This window comes from Pinus tabuliformis, chromosome 2_2 (genome assembly GCF_031772625.1).
Source record: "Pinus tabuliformis cultivar Carrire ecotype Pingquan chromosome 2_2, CPIR1, whole genome shotgun sequence".
Taxonomy (NCBI): Eukaryota; Viridiplantae; Streptophyta; class Pinopsida; order Pinales; family Pinaceae; genus Pinus; species Pinus tabuliformis.
The window spans coordinates 817,270,722-817,296,265 of NC_142300.1; the positions used below are offsets into that span (position 1 = coordinate 817,270,722).

The window sequence follows — 25,544 nt, forward strand, 5'->3', positions numbered from 1 at the left end:
ACGAGCTCTTGCTTTCAATCATATGCTTCTATGATGCCATCTCTTAACACGAAGCATCCTATCATGCTTCTGATGATTCCCACCATGATAGTTAAATTTTACAACATAAGCTTGAAAAGAACTTAGGTGAGGAAGACCTATCCTAACAATAGTAAAGATCTTATACTTCATCTTGAATTTCGTCTTTTCAGCTTCTTCCACTTCTTCAGTGATGTGGGCTTCTTCCCTTCTTCATTTGTTGCTTTTCTTCTTGAGCTTAGGACACTCTCACTTGAAGTTCCCATATCCTTGACATCCACAGCATTGGATCTGTGACATATTGATCTTCTTCTTTTTTTCTGAGGACCAACCTTGCCAAATATCCCTTTGCTTCTTGACATGACAACAAATGTTTGACCCTACTCATTTGATCTTGTATCACTTTTTTCCTTCAAATTACTTTCTTCAATCTTGTATAGTGACCACAAATTATTGAATGGGATAGCTTTCTCCTCTTCATAGGCCTTTGATACAAGGTTTCCTTGTTCATCAGTTAGAGTATTTAGAACAATGGTAATCATTTCCTTATCGGATATCATCTCTCCTAAATCTTGAAGTTGATTCCTTATTAGAGATGCTTTTGTGAGACATAGAGATATCCCTTCATCCTTTGATGCTTTCAATTTGCATAGATCAGACCTTAGTGATATGATTTTTCCCATCGCGCTTTCAAAGAATAGTTTTACTAGCTTATCATATAGCCCTTTTGATGTCCCTAACTCTACTATATAGGGGATGAGGGAATCCTTAATGGAATTTATAAGAATCCTTTGAGCCCTTAGATCCTTTTCATATATTTAGATAGTGCTTTCCCTTCAGATGGTTCGGAGACTTTGGCATTGACATGATCAATAACTTCATTTTCCTTGAGGACTAAGTCTATCCTCCTTTTCCATGGAAGAAATTTCGATGATCCAACCAACTTGTTGTTCTCCTTGCAAAATGAAGTCATTTTACTAGATTTCATTATACTTACTTGTCTAGTGAGGATGAACTCTTCACTTCTTGATGATGTCTCGATACTTCTTAGATGATCTTCTTCAAGGATAAGGATTTTCTTTTGAGATGAAATCCTTTGCTTCAAAGAGAGGAAATTTGCCTTGATATCTTTGATGATGACAACACCCTTGATCTAGCTACCTTTGGATAAGTAGTCTTCAAGATGCTTCAAATCCAAGTCCTTCCTTTCTTAAGTAGAGATAGGGTCTTTGAGGTCCTTTTCTTTGATGATGACTTGAGCGAGGATCCCAAGACTTCTTCTAGTGAAGACTTCTTCTTTGATCTAGGGTTTTGACACTTCCTTGTAGATCTTGACTTGAAAACACTTTTTGGATGAGATGATCTTCTAGATCTGTTATGATGCCCTTCTAAAGTTTCGGTCCTTGAATGCTTGAGTGTCCCTTGTTGAGATGCCCTTCCTTGATTTGTTACCTTACCTCTGATACCATGTTGAGAAATCTAGGGCATTAGGATTAGGAGATTTCTCTTTGATGATAACTGCTTGTGAATGCTTTTTACTTCTTTAGATTAGAATCTTTTCTTTAGTTATATTATTATAGTATTCTTCTTCATCAAACAACTACCAAAGCATAAACAATAAAGAGACAAGAGACACAGAATGTAGGCGATCAACCAGCGCCAAAACCTCTCCAACTTGAGAGGAAAACCCAAAATGAATTCTTCTTCTTATAGAGACTTCAATTGACGAATACCAAGTCCAAAACCCTTGACACAACAACCTCTCCAAGACCAAGTCACAAGATCCTTCTTCTCTGCTTCTTCTTCTTGCCCAAGTCAACACAAGTCAAACTGCCTTCATGCACTGCAATTCTCAACTACCCTAAAATTTTGGTTCCTTTCCACAGACCTGCAATCTGTACCTCTGCAATTTCACACGTGGGAGGTGAGGGAGAGAGTTTGGGGATGCTTTCCTCCTTCGCTTTACTTGAAGACTTCGCTTGGTGATTTCGGCTAGCAAGGTTGTTGGAATCAAGACCCTTTTGATGAATTTCTTAAGAATCGATATGTTACCACTGCATAAACCCTAGTTTTTGGCACACGTGCAAGGAGACTAACCCAAAAACAGTGCAAAAGATCTTCTTTTCTTCTCTTCCTTCTCATTAGTTCGGAGGTTGTTCTTCTTGTGATTTTCATGCTTCTTATCATGTCTTGGATACTTTACCAAATTCTATCCTAGGTGAGGCAGAGTTTCCCTATATATAGAGGTTTGTTCATCAAATTAATTCAACTTCTCCTTGTGACAAGGTCGGCATGCCTTTTCTAGAATCATCCTTAGGCCGACTTCAAGGATAGCTTGTGACATGATCTTGGAGGGTTAACAAAATTTATTTTCTAATGAAGTACATGCCCAAATGGGTCTTCAACCCTTGACATTGACTTTACTAGACTTTATGACTTGATCACCAACCTAATAGCTCACAATGGGAGCTTCAACTAAAAATAAAATTCCTTGATCATGAAACCATGATTCAAAAATTACAAAAATAATTTTATTTTCTTCTTTACATCAATTACATAAAATAATAATTACAAATGTCATTATGAAGACCAAACCTAGTTACATTTTTCAACAAGTGACTAAGTCACCAAACCAATCCTAACAATAGCCAAAATTACATTATAGTATGAAATTATGCCACGTGTGTGAGCAAAATGTCTTGCAAAGCTAACGTCACCCTCTAAAAGGTGTGCCTTTCCCTGAAAGGTGCAATAAATGGCTCCAAGGGGTGTATCTCATCCCAAGAGTCATATGTCCTTATCAAATGGATGCATAATCATCAAGCAAGGACATCTTTAGCCCAATGTCATCCATAAAAAATTCCCATGTCATCACTCCTAACATCAAGAAGCAAATGTCACAAGGCTACGACATGGCGTCATTATGGTGAATAATGTACTATCACCTACAAAGGGGTCCTATGTCATCATCATTAGCAAATATCCTCAAAAACAAGACAACATTGATCAAGTAGGTGAAATGCCAGCCTAGGGATGTCCTACAATCTTAGTGTACATTTACTCTTAAGGTAACATCTTGGCTCTAAATGACAGCATTCAAGGTCCTAGAGATAAGTGAGGGTGTGTTATGAAACCAGCTCAAAAAAGATAGAAAAGATAGATCAACGCCTTAGAATTCAGCCTCTTCGAGGGGGCAACCTCCTTTACATTACATAAATGAACAATTCTTGGATGATACAAATGAAAAGACATCCTTTCTATATATAGGAGTCTAAGGGGTCATAACATAATCAGAGCCGACATAACAATAATAATGTAAGGGCACAATAATAACAATAGTGGGCTTCTATGGGGCACAATAGTAACAATATGGGAACTACATGGGTACAACAATATAATAAGTGGGTTATACTAATAACAATAAGGGGTTACACTAGTAGTATAGGGGCCTAACATGCCCCTCTCCTTCAAAAAGCGTTGTCCTCAACGCTTGAGTAGTTCTTGATGCTTTTGTATAAAATTCTTCTCCTCCCATGTGGAATCTTCAACGGGTAAGTTCTTCCACTTGATGAGATACTCTGAAATTGATCGATTTCATAGCTGTCGGGTTCTTGTTTCTGTGATTGCTCCAGGTTCCAATATGATTTTTCCTTCCTCTTCAATTTCTGGCAATATTGTTTGAATTGGGATCTTTTGCAACTTTTGAATAAGTAGCCATACTTCTTCGTCCTTCTTCCATTCATCCCTTGCTTCGTTTATCCAATCTGGTTGGATAATATAAATAGCAAAAAACAATGCTTCCACATCTTCATCCTTGAAGAGTCTTCCCATTCGGTAAGGTCGCCATTTTTTAAGTGCATGTAGTATTGCCAACATTTCCTTCTCATAAACAGCTTGCTTGAGATGTAGCAGGAAAATACCCAATCACCTACATCAAAACATTTTTCACTACAATGTTTATCTACCTGTTGTTTCGTTTGCTTTTGCACCGAAGTGGCGTTATCCTTTAAAAGTTGGAGAACTTGTTGTTGATGCTCGATGTGATCTTTCACTACTTGAACCTTTTTCTTCTTGATATGTCCTTCTATCTCTAGAGTTTGAGGAGTGGTAATTTCTTCCAATCCTTTACAAGATATGGTCGGATTCATTTCTTGATGCTCGATGTGATCTTTCAGTTCTTGAACATTTTTCTTCTTGATATGTCCTTCTATCTTGATAGTTTGAGGAGTGGTAATTTCGAACAATGAATTACAAGATATGGTTGGATTCATTGCTTTTTTCTCGATGTGATCTTTCACTTCTTGCACATTTTTCTTCTTGATATGTCCTTCTATCTTAAGAGTTTGAGGAGTGGTAATTCTTGCCAATGCTTTACAAGATATGGTCTGATTCATTTCTTCTTTCTCTGGGGTGGGGTCCTGGCGTATATCTTCTTCTTTTGATGTTTCTTGATCCTTTTCTTCTTCCTCTTCATATTCTATGTAAAATAATTTCTTCTCAACACACTTATGACCTTTAGTGCATTTTCTATCACAATTGTAACAAAGCCCTTTTTCTCTTTTTTCTTCCAATCGTTGTGGTGTAACCCTTGTAGGTTGTGGAAGGCTAGGAGAAACAACACTTCCATCTTTATAGTTGTGAGGGGTACGCTTCCTGGTTTCCATAATTTTTCTTTCCACTACGTCACAAAGCCCTTTTACTCTTTCCAATTGTTGTGGTGTTGCTCTAAAGAAGGTGTTGCTCTTTGTATCCTCATAATGTGCTATCATTTCCTCCGTGAAAATTGACCACGTAACAAGTTGTTTACGATAACAAAGCCCTTCGTACCATAAAAATTGATCTAGTTCTAAATATGAAGATGCAAAACATACCTTTTGTAACAGTTGTACACCATGTAGATCAAAATATTGTTCCATCTGAAGTATCCAATTTACCGGATCCTTGCCATCAAACTTCCTCATCTTGCTTTTTCTTGATTTTAGGAGCTCGACCTTGAAACGACTATAACTCTGTACTTTCAAATCTTTAAGTTCTAAAATTGGGACCTGTAGTAGCCCTCTGTGTCCTCTTTCCAATGCCACCAGTCTGATCCAAATTGGATTCTCTAAGAAAGAGTTATGCACAATCTCCCAAGATGACCTGATTATAGACCTTTCCAGAAGAGCGAACTTGTATGAAGTGCCACGTGTCACTGTTTTGACCTATGGATCTGAAAAAGATATACAAAAAACTATAGTTCGTCCTCTTTCTGTACCTTCTTACGAAATTTCAATCCGATTCCCAGAGAGAAAGTTATGACGATTTTCCCCAGGTCACCTGTTTTGAATGTAATTTAGGAGTCTGCAAAAAGACCAACTTCCTCAGATCATATCTCCGCAAATATCGCGCGAAAAGCTCTGAAATTCAGACCCAAGGTTCAGCGCGATTTCTTCTCAAATGGGTTTTTTTGCGACTTCTGAAACGTCACAGAAAAAAAAGTTATAGCGAAAATTCCACGATGACCTGTTTGGACCAGCGAAACCCTAGAATCCAAAGCTCTGATACCAAATGTTATGAAACCAGCTCAAGAAAAGATAGATCAACGCCTTAGAATTCAGCCTCTTCGAGGGGGCAACCTCCTTTACATTACATAAATGAACAATTCTTGGATGATACAAATGAAAAGACCTCCTTTCTATATATAGGAGTCTAAGGGGTCATAACATAATCAGAGCCGACATAACAATAATAATGTAAGGGCACAATAATAACAATAGTGGGCTTCTATGGGGCACAATAGTAACAATATGGGCACTACATGGGTACAACAATATAATAAGTGGGTTATACTAATAACAATAAGGGCTTACACTAGTAGTATAGGGGCCTAACAGGGTGTCATCGACTATGTCAAGTCATCAAAATTCAACGCTCCTCAATAAGTGTCCAAAGTCTTCTTATCAAAGTGCCATATATAATCATCAAGTGGGGTTGGACATCCTCTCTGAAGTGTCAGAAAAGTATCATACAATCCATGAAGGGATTGTTGTTGTACTTGGGAGCAAATATCTAACACATACTCATGATATCAAGCGAGATCAACACTATGGGTATAAGAACCATAAGAATATCAGAGTGGGCCATATTTAATGTTAAAGACATCAAAATATTTCACACCAGCATCATCTTCAAATATATTCCTAGCTTATGAATTATACAGAGGTTACCATGCTTAGGTATGGGAAGGTTATTTCATGGCCTTATTACGTCTCCTAACCCTAAGCAAAGGAATAGTTCCTAGCATGACCCTCTCAAAAGATAAGCATAGGCAATGGTGTTATGGATTGGGATTTGGTTCATCAATGGAGTCATAGGCTTAGACTAGATTATATCAAACCATTCTCCATGAGCGCCTTTGTAGAGGGAGTGCTTAGCATTACCGTTGCTACCTTCCTCACCTTTTTTTTCCAAGACCCCATATTTGTCATTTTCTTTTCTTTAGGTAGCTTGTTTAACAAGCTTCGTTAATTATCATGAGATAATGAGAGAACCCCCCTTCTGTGATGAGCAATTTATCACTTCATCAAGGTCAAGATGTTCATAGAGAGCTCCTTTTACTTTGATTAGCGTGATATGCATGCATACTCTCAAGGACGTGTGGCTTTACGAGAGGGGGTAGAGCGCAAGCTACAATTTAATTTTTTCTTGCTTTACATCGCTTGCCATTCTTTTCATTATTGACATTTTGTTTGTTACCCACCCAAAGTGGGTGACCCCATACGAAAAAATTTCTTCTATAATCTCTTCTAGTCGGCCAACCAACAACGCTTGATAGACACTAGTAGTCGACGACGATGTGCCGTTCAGATCTCCACCACCTACATCAGTCATATGTTTTCTCACCCATTTGGTAAGAGCACATGTTGGAAGGTTGGCTTCTGATCAAAAGGTGCTTTATTCATTTTGCAATAAGGTGCTTCTACTTGTTTGTATTTTGGGCACTTAACATGGATTATGGGGTAACATGGAAGGAAGAGTGGTTTTGACCGTGATCTTGTTCCCTCACCTTAAATGGGGGTTAATATTTTATCCTAGTCCAGTGGAACTTCCCCTAATGGACCAATGGGTATAGGAGAGGTACTACTTGGGAAACCCTGATTGAGATAGCATAGTCCCATCTCTCCTTATTTCATACTTACCACTTTCCATATTACATTACAAGTCCTAAACTCCACCTCCCTTCATAAGGTCAACTAACCATTGGTTCTCTAGGATTTGGCACCATACATCCTCATACCTGGGTAGGGCTCAGAACTTGACCCTAGGATGGAACTAAAAGAATAAGAAAAAACATATGAAGGCCACAAGCAAAAACAAAAGAAGATCAAAATGCAAAAGATGGTCAAGACATACACAGTAGCATGTGGGAAAAAGCCTAGCATGAGCTCTACCTCATATATTATGGCCATCACCCAATTCCTAAGCACATGTTGCTCTTCATATTATGAGAATGAACGCTTGCATGTCTCAACCCCTGGTGGGCAAAGAACTGCCTTACCATTAAGAGGGTAATAGTTGTTATACATCATACAATGCAAGCTCTAACCCTTTGAGCTATGAGTTGTGATACAAAGAAAAATCAAGAAAAAGTAAAAGGGGCACAAGAGGGGTAGAAAAACAAAGGCTGAGTTGGGTAACTTGTACATCCACGATTGCTCTCTCCCCACATCTATACGCTTAGGATGAGGAGCCCACCATAGCTAGTCCCTTTGACCATGGCACTTGGCCATGAAGTCTTCTCACCTTTGTTCCATCATTATTCACATGAAACCTAACAATTGAAGGGTGAACCAAGGACATGCCATTTCCCCTTATGGGCTAGAAACAACTAACAGAGTGGTCTATTAGCCACTCCTACCTAGGGAGGTAACACCATAACGAGTTCAAAGCCTTAATTTTGGAAGGAAAGATTTGTTTTAAGTGTCAAATTGCCCATTACTTGCAAAATCGGTTCACTTAGATGCAAACATGATTAAATGTACATGATGGTGTAGATGCTAGTAGAGAATATTGTAATTTTCAGGTGTTCCACGTCCACGGCTTGGGCAACTTGATTGGGGCTCAAGTCCTTCAGGGGAGCATATTGACGCCCACAAATAAGGTATAGAGAGCCATGCATTTCCAAGTTGTAGCAAAGCATCACACATCACCATGGGCACCTCCAGCACCCACAGTTTGCCCTACCTTGATGACTTAATGGATGATGCACCTGGACCATGCATGCCCTCAAATAGCTTAGCATTTCATGAGGGATTGGAAGTTGAATCCAAGGCCCAGAGGAGGATGTCCTTGCACCTTGAGACATGGCAGGGCTAGCAGCACCTTGAGAGCACTTAGCATTGGAGCAGAGATAGGCATTTGACCACCTAAAGACCCATGAGAACACTTTTGTGCCCCAAAGTGAAAATTGGGGTCCATAGAGGGAGATTGACAGACACCTAGGGGCTAACCGCTAGGAGACAATTTTGGAGGGCCTCTACTCACATCATGGCACCCTGAGCCCTCAACTTGCCCTAATCAAGCCTACGCATGGTTGATGTCAACATTATCACTCCTAAGACTCACAAATGTGGGCAAGTTTGACTTTATTTCATAGGCTACCAAGTCGGTTTGTGACCTAGCTTGTTTCTTGCACGTTATTTTGGAGGGCCTCTACTCACACCATGGCACCTTGAACCCTCAACGCTTGCCCTAATTAAGCCTACGAATGGTTGATGTCAGCATTATCACTCCTACGACTCACAAATGTGGGCAAATTTGAGTTCACTTCATAGGCTACCAAGTCAGTTTGTGAACTAGCTTGTTTCTTGCACATTATATTATTATTTCAGGGGCTATTATGCTAAAATTATAATTAGAATTCCACATCTAAATAAAGGAATCACTCATTGTATCACTCATCATCACATACTTGGGATTTTCGGACTCCTTAGCTAAATTCAGCCTTCTTTGTTATGCTCTTGACCTGCGAGAAATTCCAAAATACCAAATATGCGAAGAATTACAACCCAGTACACAGAACAAAATGAGAAAAATAGTGAGTATTTTATTATTCAGAGATGAAAGCAACGTTCACTTGTCTCTTCGAGGGGGAAACCTCCCGTAGAGCAGAGATCGATTACAAAATAAGACTCGATATCTCTCAATGGGGAGTCTTTATCCTTTATATAGGATTCATACATACAATACCATGGTTCCCTCAATACCATCCCTCTAATACCATGGCCCGTTTGCAACTAACTGTGGTCCCTTTCCTAAATGCGAGTCAACCACTTACAATTATTAATACAGGCTTTATTGACTCTTTAACTAACCATAACTATGACTCGACCGTATTACATAAATAAAGGGGTTAGGGTTGGACCCTAAAATTCTTTCTTGTGGAGGATTTGGAATCTATGAATGCATTTTGATATTTGGAGTTGATTGGCTTATCTTTGGAGCTATTCTTTGGATCTATGAATGGCATCTTTGCATGTTATCTTGTAAGTGTACCTAATTGTTAAATATCTATTTTTTTACATGTCTAATGTATGGAATAATGTTGATTCTAGATTATGCAAATTGTGCCCTACTTTGTTGAAGATATATTTAATGTTGTCTAGATGATCTATTGCATGCATTACTCATACATAACATGTGAATGAATTTCCAATTGATCAACTCTTGGTAGCTCTCCCATTAAAAGTCCAGTATCCATTGCATAAGTAAATGCTTGAGATTTGTTGCTAAGGCATCAAATTTTCAGCCTTCTTGGAAACTTTTTAGCTGATTTATCACATAATAGACTCCATACTCCTAAAGGACAAGGGACTGGTCCATTTTGTTGGTAATCATACTTCTCTTTTATCCATAAAAACTCTTCCTCCAATTCAGCCCCTTCAAGGCCAAGCTTGCTAACTAGGGCTTGGTGTGAATCGCTAGGCAAAGTGAGTTTGTGGGATTGGAGAGCCTAAACATCAAAGGGACTACACTTGCCACAAAATATATTCTTTTGAAGGGCATCAACTTCAATCTTGTCCAAAAATTTCCTTTCCCTACTTGTTTGACATAAGCAAAACCCTAGTTTAGTCTTGCTTCAACTTAGGAGCTTCTTTGAAGGTTTCTTGAGCCTTGGTCTTGCTAATATACATTGTTGGCAACCTTTTCTCCCAACCTTGACCTTTGGTTACTCCAACGCTCAGTAAATCACACAAGCCCTAAGTCTTTTTCTTCATCAAATAAGCCTCTATTAAGAAAGTGAATTGCCTCCTATTGGAGCCTTGAACCTAAATTGTGACTTTCTTGTAGAAAGCCTCATTGTGTTACCTTGTACCCTAACCTTTATATACCCATTAGGTGACCTTCCCACATACTAGGACTCCAACCATCGATAAAAATCCATGAAGAGCAAGGGGTTTTGACTGTTGTGACAGTGGGCCATAACCCCATCGTTGTCACTTGGTCTAGTTTCAGCCTTGTAGGGTATCCCATTCCAAGGCCTACTAGATTTTTTGTCAACATGGTCCATGCTATTTCCTTTCTTACACTCTTTCCTTTCTTACAAGTGCAACAACCTTGGGTATATACAATCACTTCTTCTCATAGGACAAGGTCAACAGTGAACCAGCGTGAGTGAATAACAACAACTAAACAGACCATGGTACAACAAAGCAAGAGAATGAGGAAAAATGTTAAAGTATGAATGACATGGAACGCTACCATCACCATAGCCTCTTATTCGTGGCCTTCCTAGACAATGAAAGGAAGACCATAAGGAAGGTCAAACTAGAGTAGGCGCAAGCTACAACCACCAAGGTGAAGCAATGGAATAAGTGTATAGCCAATAGCAGTCTTTCTTTCAATTCAACCTATCATCCATACTAGAATGCCTTTAAACATTAAGTGAAAGCACTTGAATCCAAAAACAATTAATATAACTCACAATAGATGGCCCACATTCATCAGCTGAGCAAGCTAGATGAATAAATGCACTGACAGAAAATTGGATGAGAGGCATCTGAGACTAGCTATTTTTCAATCATGGTAGGGTTGTTAGTTGGTAAACTACAATACTAGAGAAAAAAAATTCTTAAGGTTACCCATACATGTGGGTGGGTAACATGACCAAAATAGTGGAATAGACCCACTTTGTAATTAAAATGAAATAATAAAACAATAAGGCATATTTGGAAAAAAGCCCTAGGAATACTCATGACAAAGTATAAATACACCAGTATCATTGTATTGGATGTATTGAATTTGTATTGTCTTGTACCAAGAATGGCTTATGGAGTGATTCCTTCCATGAGGAGTATTTGACAATGTTGCCCTACATCAAGGGTTCTTCTTTTTATTTTTATTGTTCATGATCAATATCTTGAATATCTTTGGTGTTGAAGGGTTTATCCTAGAAGTTTTATGGTGAATTATCCCTTATATCTTTGAAGTTTTACTACAAAGCAATTCCTACAATTTAAAGAAGAGCGAGATTGAGCGATCCAGAGAAAAGACAATGGTGTATGTGCACAACAACTTCCATCTTATTTATAGGAAGAGGGACGAGTGCCTGAAGGCAAAGATAGAAATATGGGATGTGTTTCGTGATGATATGGGTTTGTAAGACAGTGTTGAGTCAACATTGGCCAACATGGATCTTAATGAACCAATGCTAGAGTTGGTCACTTTTGATGATCGTGATCCTCTTAAGAAGTCATCCTTCACAACAACATATGTAGAAATTGAATTCGATATAGAGGATGAAGATGGAGAAGAGTGTTAAAGTTTCTAAGTTTACTTAGTTTAGAAACCCTTCATGCACTTTTTCTGATTTATTCCTACCTACTAGTTATTTTTCTTTAACAAGTTATTTACAAAGTAAATATTGAAAATAAACACCAGTGCATGCTCAACATATTACAGATCAGCAACTAAAAGAAACAAGAACAAACACACCACCTGACACCATTATTTTTGGACCAATGTCCCCGGAAAAACACAATGCAAGAAAACTAGTGCAGCTATCCAAGGATTTTCTTATTAAGCAATATCAGAGTACAATTTGGGTGCCAAACCTAGCCTACCCAACAGAGAATTTCCTTAGCAGCTATACCTCACAGTTTGAGAGAAATCTCTAGGTTGAAACCCTGAAAAATCCTTCCGGCAGCTCCTCAGCACAAAACTGCTCTGCAACCCCAGCGTCTGCCCAAACTGGATTGTGACAGCCCCTCTCTGTCTCACGTTCACCCTGCGTCAGCCTTTCTAGGCCTGCATCAGCCCCAGCGTCAAATCTGGGAGCCTCTACGTCAACTATGTTGGCCCCTCTGGTGCTCTGCACAGCACTTGGCTTCCTCTGCGTGGCCCTGCATGAGCCCTTGTTGGCTCTGTGTTACCCTCCTTGGCTGCTGCGTTGCTCTCCCGGCACAATCTCTGCCTTCTCTGTTTCTCTGTACTCAATGCCTCTCAACTGCTCTCCCGATCACTGATTCTATCTCTCTTAGCAAACCCCGCTCTAGAAAATAGAATGACTGATCATTTGGTGTACCCTCCAAGTGACCCTCAAGCCCCCTCTTATACTTTTCCTATTGACATCTCAACGGCCGAGATTAAGTCCCTAATCAACGGCTAAGATTAGATCTGGCTTGAGCCATGTCCTTTGGACCACTCTAACACAGATTCATATTAATACACATTAATATTTTATTTTCCCCAAGATTAGACCTAGGGACTCCATTAAAAATATTAATTATTTTAATATCTCCTTATTCGTTTAGAATCTGTCCAAACCCTTTCTAGGTATTGGAGATCTCATGTGACCGAACCTATCCACCAAATTTCTTAGCTAGAGCACATCCGATGCGACCCCAAATCAACAAAGAGAGCAAGGCAAGTGATGTTGTTTTTGATGATGATAAGGAGGCTACTTACAGTCACAAGCTATGAGATTTTTCCATCTACGGTTCTAGTATCTATACTTCTTTTTTCTTTTCCATTGGCATTCCCACCTCTAGTATGTGAAAATTCCTATACTTCCAAGGAAACCCTACTACAGCAAAATTGAATTTACTTCACCTACTTAATTTTAATATACATTATCAAGTTATTTTCTAAAAAATACTAAAGTAAATTACTTCTGTAGCCTACACCAATTTAATTTGATTACATGAAACAAGAAACTGAGCAAAGAACAAGATACATAGGACACCGTTATTTTTGGACAAAATAGTCCTCGGAAAAACCCAATGCGGGAAAACCGGTGCAACAGCTATGAGGGTTTTATATTATTCAACAGTAGTTGTGAATACAATGCTAGATGGCCTCCTGGCAATCCAGTTATAGAGAAAAATATACTAGGGGAAAACTGAGTGAGATTACCTCACTTCACCCGACAGATTTCGGCTGATCCGGTAGTAAAACTAGCAAACCCTGACTATCTCTACACTGGCCCTACATAGGCCCTATGTCAACCTTACAGGCTCTATGTCAACTCTGCGTTGTCTCTTCTTCCTCCTAGAGCTTTTGCGTCAACCTTCCCTAGGTGTTCCAATAGCTCCCCGGCAAAATTCTGGATTTCTGCGTGAGGGCAGCTTCTCCTTCGCGCTGGCTCTCCCTAGTTCAGCGTCAGACCTACGTGGGCCCAGACTAGCCCAGCGTCAATCCCTCTAGGTGCTGCACTACCTCCACTAATGGCTCTCCGCCTCTTTGCCCAATATTCTTGAACTATCCATGCCACTCTGTTGCAGAATGATCACTTAGTTCGAATTTCTCAGTTTCCACGCCCGAGAAATTTCAAACTCTAGATCAATTTGTTCTCTCAGTGTGTGTTTCTAAATGAACCCCAAGCCTTCTTCTTATACTTTTCTCGTTGAGACTTCAGTAGACGAGATTAAGTCTCTAATCAATGGATAATATTAAAAACTAGACTTGATCCACTTTCTAGAATATTCTCACCCATATTTTGATTAATACCCATTAATACTTTAATTTTCCTAAGTTTAGACTTAGGGACCCCATTAAAAATGTTAATTATTTTAATAAAATACAATCCGGTTGGAATTTCACCAAACAATTCGTGGGTTCTTTAGAATTCATGTGCCTTAGCCTCTCCACCAATTTCCATGGCTAGAGCATCTTAGCGAAAAATGTGCTCGAGTAACAATGTCCAACTGCAAGTTGCTCTGTCTCTGAAGCACCTCCTTTCCACACTGTTGTCAATACTATGTTGTTGTTGCTATTGTACTGCTGCCCATGACACCGCCATTGCCACTATTGCATTTGTACTACAGCTCCCTCTACATCTACTGCTAACACTTCCACTGCTAGCTCTTCACTACATCATTTTCCAATTGTTGTTGCTCAGCAATGGAAAAGCATCCCAAATTTCTTAACTAACTATGTTCAGCATAATACCATGTGAATGTTGGAATCTGACTACTACTAGTCTCTGACCCTCTAAATCTTTTGTGTTGCTGCTGACTTCTGCACTGTGCCATCTGCACTGCTGCCAACCTTGCTCTGCGTTGATCAATCTCTAGTCTCAGGCTATTGCATCTGTCTCTCCCATCAACCCACTGCATCATCTGACACTAAGTCCATCTCGCTACTGTTGAATCTCTGGTTCCCGTAACATGGAATTGATCCAAGAGGTGTGTTCCTCAAGGGTCCTACCCACATGTAGTCCTCTTGACTACAGTTCTATATCGCCTCATTTCCCTCCTGGAGATGCGTGGGCACTCATGGCAAACTCATCTTCGTCAATTTTTGCTGGAGTAGCCTTAGGATCATGTTTCTCATCCTTATCCTTTTGTTTCAAAGGACACTGGGATGCAAAATGGCCCATCTCGCCACATCTGAAACATTTCACCTTTGAAATGTCCTTCTTCCACGTTTGCTTTTGTTGTCCCTTTGATGCTAGAGCTGCATTTTCCTCCTCCTCCTTGGTCTTCGTGCCACTCCCACTGTTGCCATTCAGGTTGACCTTAACCAAATCCCTCCTTAATTCTTATTGTTGAACAATTGCCCACATCTCCTCTCATGAAGGTAGTCTTTCCCTGCCCAATATACTTTGGACGAAGACTTACCATTTATCCGAGACTCCATTCAGGGTTGTCCTTACCATCGCGGTAGACTGAGTAGACCCCACTGCATCAAGTTGGTCTCTGGTGTCCTAAAGACATTGAAGATAGGAGTTAACCCCTTCTCCCTTTTGCATCAATGTTCGCTGCAACTTTTGATCTAAGTACATCTTCCGTTGTTCAGAAGAACCTTCATACAGTGAAGATAAAGCTTCCCACATTTCTCGGGTTGTATCTTTGCCCTGCAACTGTGAGACCACATGATCGCGAACTCCATCGAGTATGAACCTCTTCGCCTTTCCCTGCTCGGCCTTGTACTTCTTCTTTTGATCATTGTCCACAGGAATAGCCACAACACTCTTGATGTAAGCTTCAAGATCGTACTCCTCCAGAACAGCTAAGATTCTAGTCTTCCATATGACATAGTTGGAAGCTCCTTCCAACTTGTCATGATCTCTGAGCCCATGTGATGCCATCTCATCCAAACTGTCGAATTGACTCCTCTAATCACTGCGCAGCACTGGTCTGTTGCCCGGCAAGTGAAAAATTCGAACTTTTGGCGAGAAAAGTCCTCTGAGAAGAAAATTCCCCTTCTATGTGTCTTCGCTCTTTTCTGACAGATTTCTGCCCCGGCAAAAACTGCACCCTTCAAGCACTGTGTTGAGGCTCTGCGTCACTCCCTCTGCCTCTGCAAGCTCACAAACCAGAAATCGTACCTCTTTGTCGACTCTCTCAAAGAAATATTTCCTCCGAATCTCTGCTTTTCCAGCAAGGACTGCGCAATCCCTTCAAGGGGATTCGAATTGCTGCCAAATGCAGCCATTGGCCTCTCTGCTCAGCGGTGGATCTGCTCTTCCTATTTCAAAATCAATGCTATGATACAATGTGAAAATTCCTGTACTTCCAAGGGACCCCTACTACAGCAAAACTGAATTTACTTCTCCTACTTGATTTTAATATACATTATCAAGTTATTTTTTGAAAAATACTGAAGTAAATTACTTCTGTAGCCTACACCAATTTAATTTGATTACATGAAACAAGAAACTGAGCAAAGAACAAGATACATAGGACACCGTTATTTTTTAACAAAATAAATCCCAGAAAAACCCAATGCGGGAACCAGTGCAAAAGCTCCGAGGGTTTTATATTATTAAGAAGTTTTTATGAATACAATGTTGGATGCCCTTTTGACTATCCAATTACAGAGAAAAATATACTGGTGGAAAACTAAGTGAGATTACCTCACTTCACAAGGCAAATTCCGGCTGATCCGGTATCAGAACTGGCAAACCCCAACTATCTCTACGTTGGCACTGCGTCAACCTTATAGGCTCTGCATCAACTTTACAAGCTCTGTGTCAGCTCTGCGTTGGCTCTTCTGCCTCCTGAAGCTTCTACGTCAACCTTCCCCAGCTGTTCCGACAACTCCCCGGCAAAATTCTAGATTTCTGCGTGAGGGCAGCTTCTCCTTTGCACTAGCTCTCCCTGGTTCAGCGTCAGACCTACGTGGACCGCGATTGGCCCAGCGTCAATCCCTCTAGGTGTTGCGCTGCCTCCACTAGTGGCTCTCCGCCTCTCTTCCCAGTATTCCCGAACTATCCCTGCCCCTCTGCTACAGAATGATCACTTAGTTCGAATTTCTCAGCTTCCAAGCCCCAGAAATTTCGAACTCTAGATCAATTTTTTCTCTCAGTGTGTGTTTCTAAATGAACCCCAAGCCGCCTCCTTATACTTTTCTCGTTGAGACTCCAACGACCGAGATTAAGTCTCTAATCAATGGCTAAGATTAAAAACTTGACTTGATCCGTTTTCTAGAACATTCTCACCCATATTTTCATTAATACCCATCAATACTTTAATTTTCCTAAGTTAGACTTAGAAACCCCATTAAAAATATTAATTATTTTAATAAAATACAATCCGGGTGGAATTTCACCAAACGATTTATGGGTTCTTTAAAACTCATGTGCATTAGCCTCTCCACCAATTTTCATGGCTAGAGCACATCTGATGCTACCAAAAACTAACATAGTAGCAATGACTCAATATCTATGTAATACATTTTGCTTTTGATGACATAATGAGAAAACTGCAGTTTAAAGTTTTGGCTTCTTGTGTTTGTGATTTTATCATCATTGATGAAGTACTAGTCGTGTGATTGCATTTGTATCCTCATCGTGTAAATGCTTTAGTTTCTAAATTCTCAAAAAACTAAATCTTTGTTTGTATTTCATTTTTGTGTGTGTAATTCACTAATTTGTTATATATATAATGTGTCCTCCATGTCCTACTTCCAAGGTAAGAAGTAAGGCTAGATGATTATATATGTAATGGAAGAACTAGGAGAACGACTCTAAATTGGTAAATATGAGCAAGAGAGGTCATCAAACAACATCAATGTGCCCCTAACAATGTGTTCCAGAAGTACTTGCCCTTGAGGGGTCCAAACTCCACACCTTGAAGTGGACCTTGAAAGGTTTGATGGGGTTAATCACCTTCTATCAAAACTTTTTTAAAATTAACATGCCTAGGTATTCTAAATATCCTCTTTAGATTTTCAACCTCAAACTTTAGATTTTCACCTTTTGCATGATCTGTTTATTTAGTGTGTGTAAACAGATTCCTTTGGTAAGTTGTCTTGTTAATCAATCTGAGATGCAGGAATGGTCAACAGACTAGTAACTTGGAAAGCTTGGGTTCTTCCATTAGATATAAAATTCCTACGACACCTATGATCAACAATCAAATTTATTTCACCTCAAGCTCATAATCAATAGCAAGCCATCTTGAATCTTTTCTAGGGAAAGACATGTTGAGAAATCTAGGGCAGCTAGATTAGGGTGATTTCTCTTTCTTTGATAACTGCTTGTGATGTTCTTTTACTTAAACTTGATTTACTTGTAATTAGCTTCTTCTTCTCTTGATTATTATAGTGTTCTTATTATCAAACAGCTACCAAAACATGAAGATCAATAAAACAAGAGGACACAAGATATAGGTTGCTAGTCAGGGCCAAAACCTCTCTTAGAGAGGAAAACCCACGAGAATTCTTCTCTTCTTATAGAATCTTCAAATGATGAATTCCAAGACCTTTTAGACTCTAGACCAAGACCCCTCCAAGGCCAAGTCAACTTCCTTTGATGAGCTTGTTCTTCACAAAGTCAACCCAAGTCAAACTGCTTGAAAACTGCTTCAACTTCACTTCTGATCTCAAGTTCGGACCTACATCTTTTGACTGCAATTTTTCGACCTTACTGCAAAAGCCCTAGCTTGCACATGTGAGGAAAAGATGGTAAAATCGACATCCTCTCTCCTTTGCTTAGGGTGCTTCTTTCTCCTTAGGTATTCAACTTCCAAAGTTGATCTTCTTGACACCAAACTTTGGCTTCTTGAGATGGATGCAATTTGGTCTTGCTGCAACAAAATTTGCCCCAATTTCTTTCGCACGTGCGAGAAGATGTAGCCCAAAAAAGAGTCTTCAAAACTTCGCCTTTTACCTCCTTTAGCTCTCCTCTTCTTCACTAACCCTTTTAATCTCTTTTTGGTCCTTGTGATCAAACTTTCTGGATGTCGTCTTCAAATGAGGTCGAATGCTCTTTATATATACTCTTTCTAGGAGTATGACTTCTCCATAATGAGGCTGACTTGTCTCTTGTCAGCCAACTTGGTCTTGAACGGAGGCTTTTGACTCTTTTTAACTTACAATAAATTCTTTTTACATGATACAAAATGCCCAATAGGGTCTTTTACATATGACAATGACTTTTTGACTTCTAGACTCTATGACAAAAACCTAGAAGCACACAATGGGTGCTTTGACCTAAAACAAATTGACCTTGAGCATGAAACCCATGCTATAAAATAATAATGATAATTTTTCCTTCTTTTTACATCAAATACATAAAATTAATAGTACATAATACATTATGAAGACCGAACCTAGTTACATATTTCAAAAAGACATTGAATTCCAAGAAAGCAAACTAAAACAAGAAATCAACAAACTAATCTAAGACAGCATAGAACAAACTATCAATTAAATGAAAGCATGAAAATGAACTACTCTATGAAAGCCAATCACAAAAGCAAATCACTGACATAAAACATCAAAGCAAACACTAATCTACCAAAAAAACAGAAAGGAATTAATATAAATCCAAATCTAACTACATCTTCACACAACTCATAATGTATAGTAATAAAGCCAATGTGACCATCAAAGGAGAAGACTAATCCTCAAAAGAAAATTCGTGTACTGCATGGATATATTAGACCACTAAATAATGCAATGCAGGATTGGAAAACTTAAGAATGAAATTTCTTTGATCAAGACTGTGTATGCACCCAAATTTAACAGCTACTGAAAGCTATACCAGCTTAAACCTTCCAGAAAAATGCTATCAATTTAACATGCACTTTTATAGTACTATGTAAGAAATGGAAGACGTTTTACCTTTCTTAAAGGTGGTGAATTGGTAATGTTGCCTTGCAGCTGAAGCAAAAAAAATTCAAACAACATTTTCCATGATGGATGAGTATTCCTCGTGATTCTTCTACTATCACCGCTGATCAAAATGGATCTCTTCTATCCTAATAATTCATGAAGAGTCTAACCCAGATAGACAAAAGGCGCACTTTAAACTGGTCTGCAATGATTGAAGGTGCACTTTAAACTGGTCTGCAATGACTGAGATACTCATAAGTGACACAGTGGGAATACCAGCCAGCTCAAACAAAACACCACCTTTCCAGGAGCAGTATCAGAAACCTGAAGGAGCTTTTTGAACGGAATCATATCCAAGGTGTCCAGCCTTCATACATATTACATAAATTGTCAATGCTTGTAGCCTGACGAAGAAGATGATCCACCTGTTCTGGAACAGTAAATTGTCTGCCAAAAGGGAAAAGAAGAATAAAAGGCATTTTATTAAATACTGACTAGAGGAACCAACAAGTAAATCCTGTCTATATTACACAAATATCCAGAATTGTTGATAGAAAACCTTTTCCCATCAATGTCTCTGCCATCTAGCTTTGCTTCGACTCGTTTCAGCACTGATACTGCATAGGCATTTTTCCCTGCTAACGGATCAGCATTACAAAAAATTTGTCAGCATTCCAAGCTCCAACTCTCATCAAATGAAATCAGCACAAATTCATTCACCTACCTCTAATACCATGACTTCTTTGCTCTGTGTTCATAGAAGAAAACAGTGTGCATAATTCATTATAACTTTCAACCCTTCCTTTAGCTCGAGATGTGTGAGGTTCCTTTTCCTTAATCCTCATTCGTATCTCCCCTGTCTGATGTCTTTCAGAGGCATTCAAAGAGCCCAGTCCCATGTCTGACAAGTTCAGGTGTGAAGCATTCTGACTGTCAGAACTCACCTTATTTGAACTTATTGATGCCTGTGAGCCTTCTGGCCTCTGATTTGTGTCCTTAGCAGAATGAATTTGACTGTTTCCTGTAGAAATAATCCCATTATCGCTATCCTCTGTACCTTCAAATTTCATGTGTGTTTGAATATGCCCAACTAGCAAAGGATCTTCCTGGCTGTGGGCAAAAAAGGATGGAGAAGTATAAGCAGTATCTTCATTCATTGTAAACCCTGAAGCATCTGTCACCACTCCCTCATTAAACTTAGCCTTGTCAGTTCCAGTTATATGAGATTCCCAGTCATTGGAGATGGTCAAAGAGTCATCGTGATGTTGTGAGTCTGAAGAAGTCAAATTTGACTCAGAATCATTAGTATATAAACTATCAGGAGGCGAGATCCATGAGTCTTCATCACCTTGTAGCAGAAGTTCTTCATCTGTTACCGACTCCCCATTATTTTCATCATTGTCTACAACTGCTTCCAGAATATTACTACTTTGGTCTGCAGACAACACTTCATCTGCCTCAAGTTCTGTCCTGACTAAATCTAATTCTTGAGACCGTGCTTCCTGACTTTCTCCAACACCTTCAAGAGCCTGTAATAATAGGTTTAAAAAATTTGGTGTCAACCATTCTTAGACTAGCTCAGACGTTACACATAATAAGTAGCAGCATAAAATTAAAAGAGTAAAGTTTTAAAATTTGCATTTACTTTATGGAGAACACCAGCATCAAAGCTTGCAGTGCGTGCAAGTCTGGTTAAAGCTATATGCAGCTCCTTTACAGTGTTCAGGAGAACTGGAACTGTGGTTGTCAAAACAGGACAAACCTCTCCAAGCTTTAAATTAAGTGATTGGATCAACGCTTGACCCTGACCCACAGAGATTTCCATCTTCTGTTCACCTTCCCTGTTGATAAGACCAATTACTGCATTTGATGCAGAAGCCAGCATGGACTCCAGGGGAAGAAGTAGCATGTTAACCTGCCAAAGTCCAGATATGATGTTACAACATATTCCAAGGTGATGTCTGAACAAAAAACCATCATTTATTTTCAAATTTAACCTTTCATTCATTTATAGAAGATGAATACAAGGAACTTGGAAGTAGAGTCCTGGCTACATTCCCAAAGCTATATTAATTATCTAAGGTTAGTAATTCAGTTTGGATGAGTTGTTACAAATTTCGACATGACTGGTCAGCTCGTCCTTTTCATCTTAACAGTACATTGAGAGGAACATACAGGTAAAAATTAATTCTGAAGATTTTATTCCCGTTGTGATATCATGAAAAAAATTATAGTCTCTGCTATTATTGGAAATAGTCTAATACCAAAATGCCAAGGAATCATGTTGATTTTGGGTAGCATCAGATGTGCTCTAGCCATGAGAATTGGTGGAGAGGCTAAAGCACATGAGATCTCCAATACCCAGAAATGGTTTGGGCAGATTCTAGACAGTTTGAGAGTTATTAAAAATAATTAATATTTTTAATGGAGTCCCTAAGTATAAATTAGGGAAAATAAAATATTAATGTTCATTAATATAAAACTATGTTAGAAGGGTCCAAAAGTCTTGGATCAAGCCAGAGTTAATCTTAGCCGTTGATTAGGGACTTAATCTCGGCCGTTGATTTGTCAATGAGAAAAGTATAAGAGGAGGCTTGAGAGTTGCTTGGAGAACACACCAAGTTGATCAAGATTTTGATTTTCTGGGGCAGGGTTTGCTGAGGAAGTCGAAAGAGTGATCAGAGTTGCCACTGAGCGGTAGTGAATACAGAAGCAGAGAGGCAGAGATAATAGTATTGTTGCACGGGTACCCGCACCCAAGGGTGGGGTTCTCGAACCCATCCCGTGTTCCCGCACCCAAGTACCGGATTCAGGTACGGGTTCTTCCCAGACGAACCCAGAAGAACCGGGTTCTTCAAAAAAAAATTTGGGTTCTTTTCCTTTAACGGGTTCTTGGGTTCTTCGGGTTGGGTTCTTTGGGTTCTTCGGGTTCTTTGGGTTCTTCATAAAAAAAACTATATTAAAAATTTAATTTTCAAATAATTTTTTTTATTGAAATTTAAAAAATAACTTATAACAAAGGTAAAAAACTTTAAAAACCCTAAATCTTTAAGACTTTAACTCTTTATGAATGCACACAAGCAAATATCTGATACGTGATTACTGATTTCATTTAACTTTTAAGTTTTTTCCATTTGGTTGAGGCTTGAGCCGTCCCCGTTTACCATTTCCAGCGGCAGTGGGCAGCTTCAGCAGCAGTGGATAGAGCAGCTTCAGCGGCAGTGGTATTTACAAGTTTTCGTTTTCAATTTTATTATTCCATGAAAAAGTTTCACAAGACCCGCGTGTGAAAAATATAGGTGCATTATATTACACATTTGAACAGTGAACACCCACAGGGGCTCAACTACATTAAGCAGAATTGCCGGAATGAATGTCACAATTTCTTGCTGTTTCGGACTGTCTGCAACATGAGCCACAACTGTCAGTCCACTTTTATACACTCAATTTGCCTCCTACAGCTGCGGCATAGTCCCTCCTCCTTGTTGTTGTCAAACGCTGAGTTGTAGGGCTTGATTCATGCCACTGTTTACACAAAACAGCTCACTGTTCACTAAGGAACAGACCTCGGCCTCCCTATGCAGACTCCTGTACCCAACCGAAGCCCTAAACAGAGATGACAATGCCACAAACTTACCTCTACTCAGCCCAGACTTGTTAAATTTTTAATTTTTTATACTATATACTATAATATGAGAAGTATATGTTTCAATTCTTTTAACCTGAAATAGTTGCAATTAGATTAATAAAGCGCATAAAATCTTCATCATTTTTTGCATTAATGAATGGCATTACATAATTGCATTCATACACTGAATATAGCTCTGTGCTATTCTTTACAATATAAACCGTTTAGTGAGAATGTATTTCAAATTTTCAACTCAATCATCTACACAACATTCAAGCCAGTTCATTATCTACCCTCTAACAATGGTGTTGCTTGCCCTTGCAATGTAATTTCACCATGGATCAACAAAATCCAATTAAATGGTTCAGAATTTGTTCAGGAAAAACAGTTCATAGTATATATATTTTAATTTTTGAAAAATTGAATCATTACATTTGTCATTAACATATAAATTATGTGGTTTTTTTTAGGCTTGTGGCTACATTAAAGTATAAATTATGGCTGCTGGCAGCATATATTTCACTGCTGTCCCACCAAACACACAAGGCAGCCCAATAAAATAAAGTTTAAAATGTTGAGTCTTTGAGAACTCAGAATACTTTAGGATTTTTTAGCGTACTCCTGAGTTTGTAGGAAACTTGGCTAGTGTATCTCAGTCAGCTGTGTGTGACAAAATCTGTCCCATTTAAATGATTATCATTAAAGTTTTCTTGTTTAAAGTTGAAAAAATATACAAATTCAAATTTCATATATATTATTAATTATAAATTTATAATTTATAAAATTTAATTATTAAAATTTAATATTATTATATTACCCGACGAACCCACGCACCCTGTTTCCAAAAATGCCATCCCCGTCCCCGTCTCCGTCCCAGTCCCCGTCCCCACACCCACGTTTCCTGGCAACATAGGATAATACGAGGAGGATCAGCAAAGTGCCCCAGAGAGCCAGCGTGGGTGACGCAAAGGCTCTAAGGGCTAACGCAGTGCCTCCAATGGCTGACGCAGGGAGAGCTAGGGCGACGCATAGGCTCTAAGGGCTGACGCAATCCCTAGAGGCTGACATTGGGGTTTTCGTGGGGCAGATTGGAGATGGGAGCTGTCAAAGTGTTTATCTGGGGTTTCAGTCGAAATATCTGCTTCCGAGTAGAGAGATACTACTGCCAAGATTATTCTCTGTTGGGTGAGCCGGTTTTGGCACCCAAATTGTATTCAAAAACTGCTTAATAATTAAAACCCTCAGATAGTTGCAACGGTTTTCCCACATTGGGTTTTTCCAGAGACATTGGTCCAAAAACAACGATGTCACTTGTGTGCTTGTTTTGTTTCCTTCAGTTGATGATCTGTAATGTGTTGAGCATGTACTTGTATTCTTTTTCAGTATTTACACGGTAAATAACTTGTTAATTAATCAGAACAAGTAGGAAGAAATAAATCAAAAAAGTACATGAAGGGTTTCTAACAGTTAGACTTAGAAATTCCAACAAATCAGAACAATATCAGCGGTGTAGTTTACAAATTCACAGAGACAAGAAATGGTGGAGAAATGTCTTGTGGAAACTATAAAAACTATTAATTCATAGTTGTGCAATCATTGGGAATGAAAGCCTCTAGTCAACATAAGCACCTATGCAAGTTATGGCATTCAGATAAATAGCCAAATCCTATCAAATAGGATTAAGGCTTTGCAATTCTGACATGCTAGCGTTGGAAATCTGATTATCCAGATTTATTCTCCCTCGCATGGGTTGTCAAAAGAGAAGCTTCAATCATAAATATACTAATTTCCAAATCGTAGTTCTGTTGGCCAAATGTAAGGCTATTTTTGTACCCAAGGGATCTTCAAAATTAAAACTCATTTAGGCTTTCAGGCATAGCCACATCGTGCAAAATTCTAGAAACCTCACTCCCCTCCCTATAAAAACCCTCAAAATGAAATAGCCCCATTCAGCGGAATGTGACTGCATCAAAGAATTGGAAATTATTAGAATCCATTTAAGGTTTTTAATTTACAAAAAGAAAAAAAGAAAAAAAAATCATTTATATAGTCACGTGATATCATTACAAATATAAATAGAATGAGACTAGAGAAAATATTGCTTGTAAAGCATAACCCCTGCCTTCTCAAGGATCATTGTTATTTTGATGAAATTACTTAGATTGAACATGCCCTAAATATTTATCTCTAACTTTAAATATCAAAAAATACGATAGAAAGGATTTTTCTACTCACTTTTAGTATAAAAGCAAATATCCTAGTGTAATCCCTTCTTCCCATTGGCTATCTAGGATGCAGTATTTTGTCCCTTTATTGATGAACACCTTTTTTTCTATTTAATAGGGACTAGTACTTGCAC

The 25,544-nt window shown here is 38.8% G+C and overlaps 1 protein-coding gene across 4 annotated transcripts in view; it reads right to left on the reverse strand.

The window, feature by feature from the left end:
• The window catches only part of LOC149195477 (uncharacterized), a 167,885-nt gene that overhangs the window by 22,014 nt on the left and 120,327 nt on the right, over nt 1–25,544 (reverse strand). For 3 of the 4 annotated variants that reach the window (XM_089405330.1, XM_089405329.1, XM_089405328.1), the window contains exons 8-11: nt 21,203–21,472; nt 20,282–21,086; nt 20,117–20,195; nt 19,567–20,004 (exon numbers count right to left, since the gene is read on the reverse strand). In XM_089405330.1, the coding sequence (XP_089261456.1) occupies nt 19,905–20,004; nt 20,117–20,195; nt 20,282–21,086; nt 21,203–21,472 (1,254 nt within the window). In that variant the 3' untranslated portion in view covers nt 19,567–19,904. The remainder of the gene's footprint in view (nt 1–19,566; nt 20,005–20,116; nt 20,196–20,281; nt 21,087–21,202; nt 21,473–25,544) is intronic. The other variant, XM_089405331.1, reaches the window with a different exon arrangement.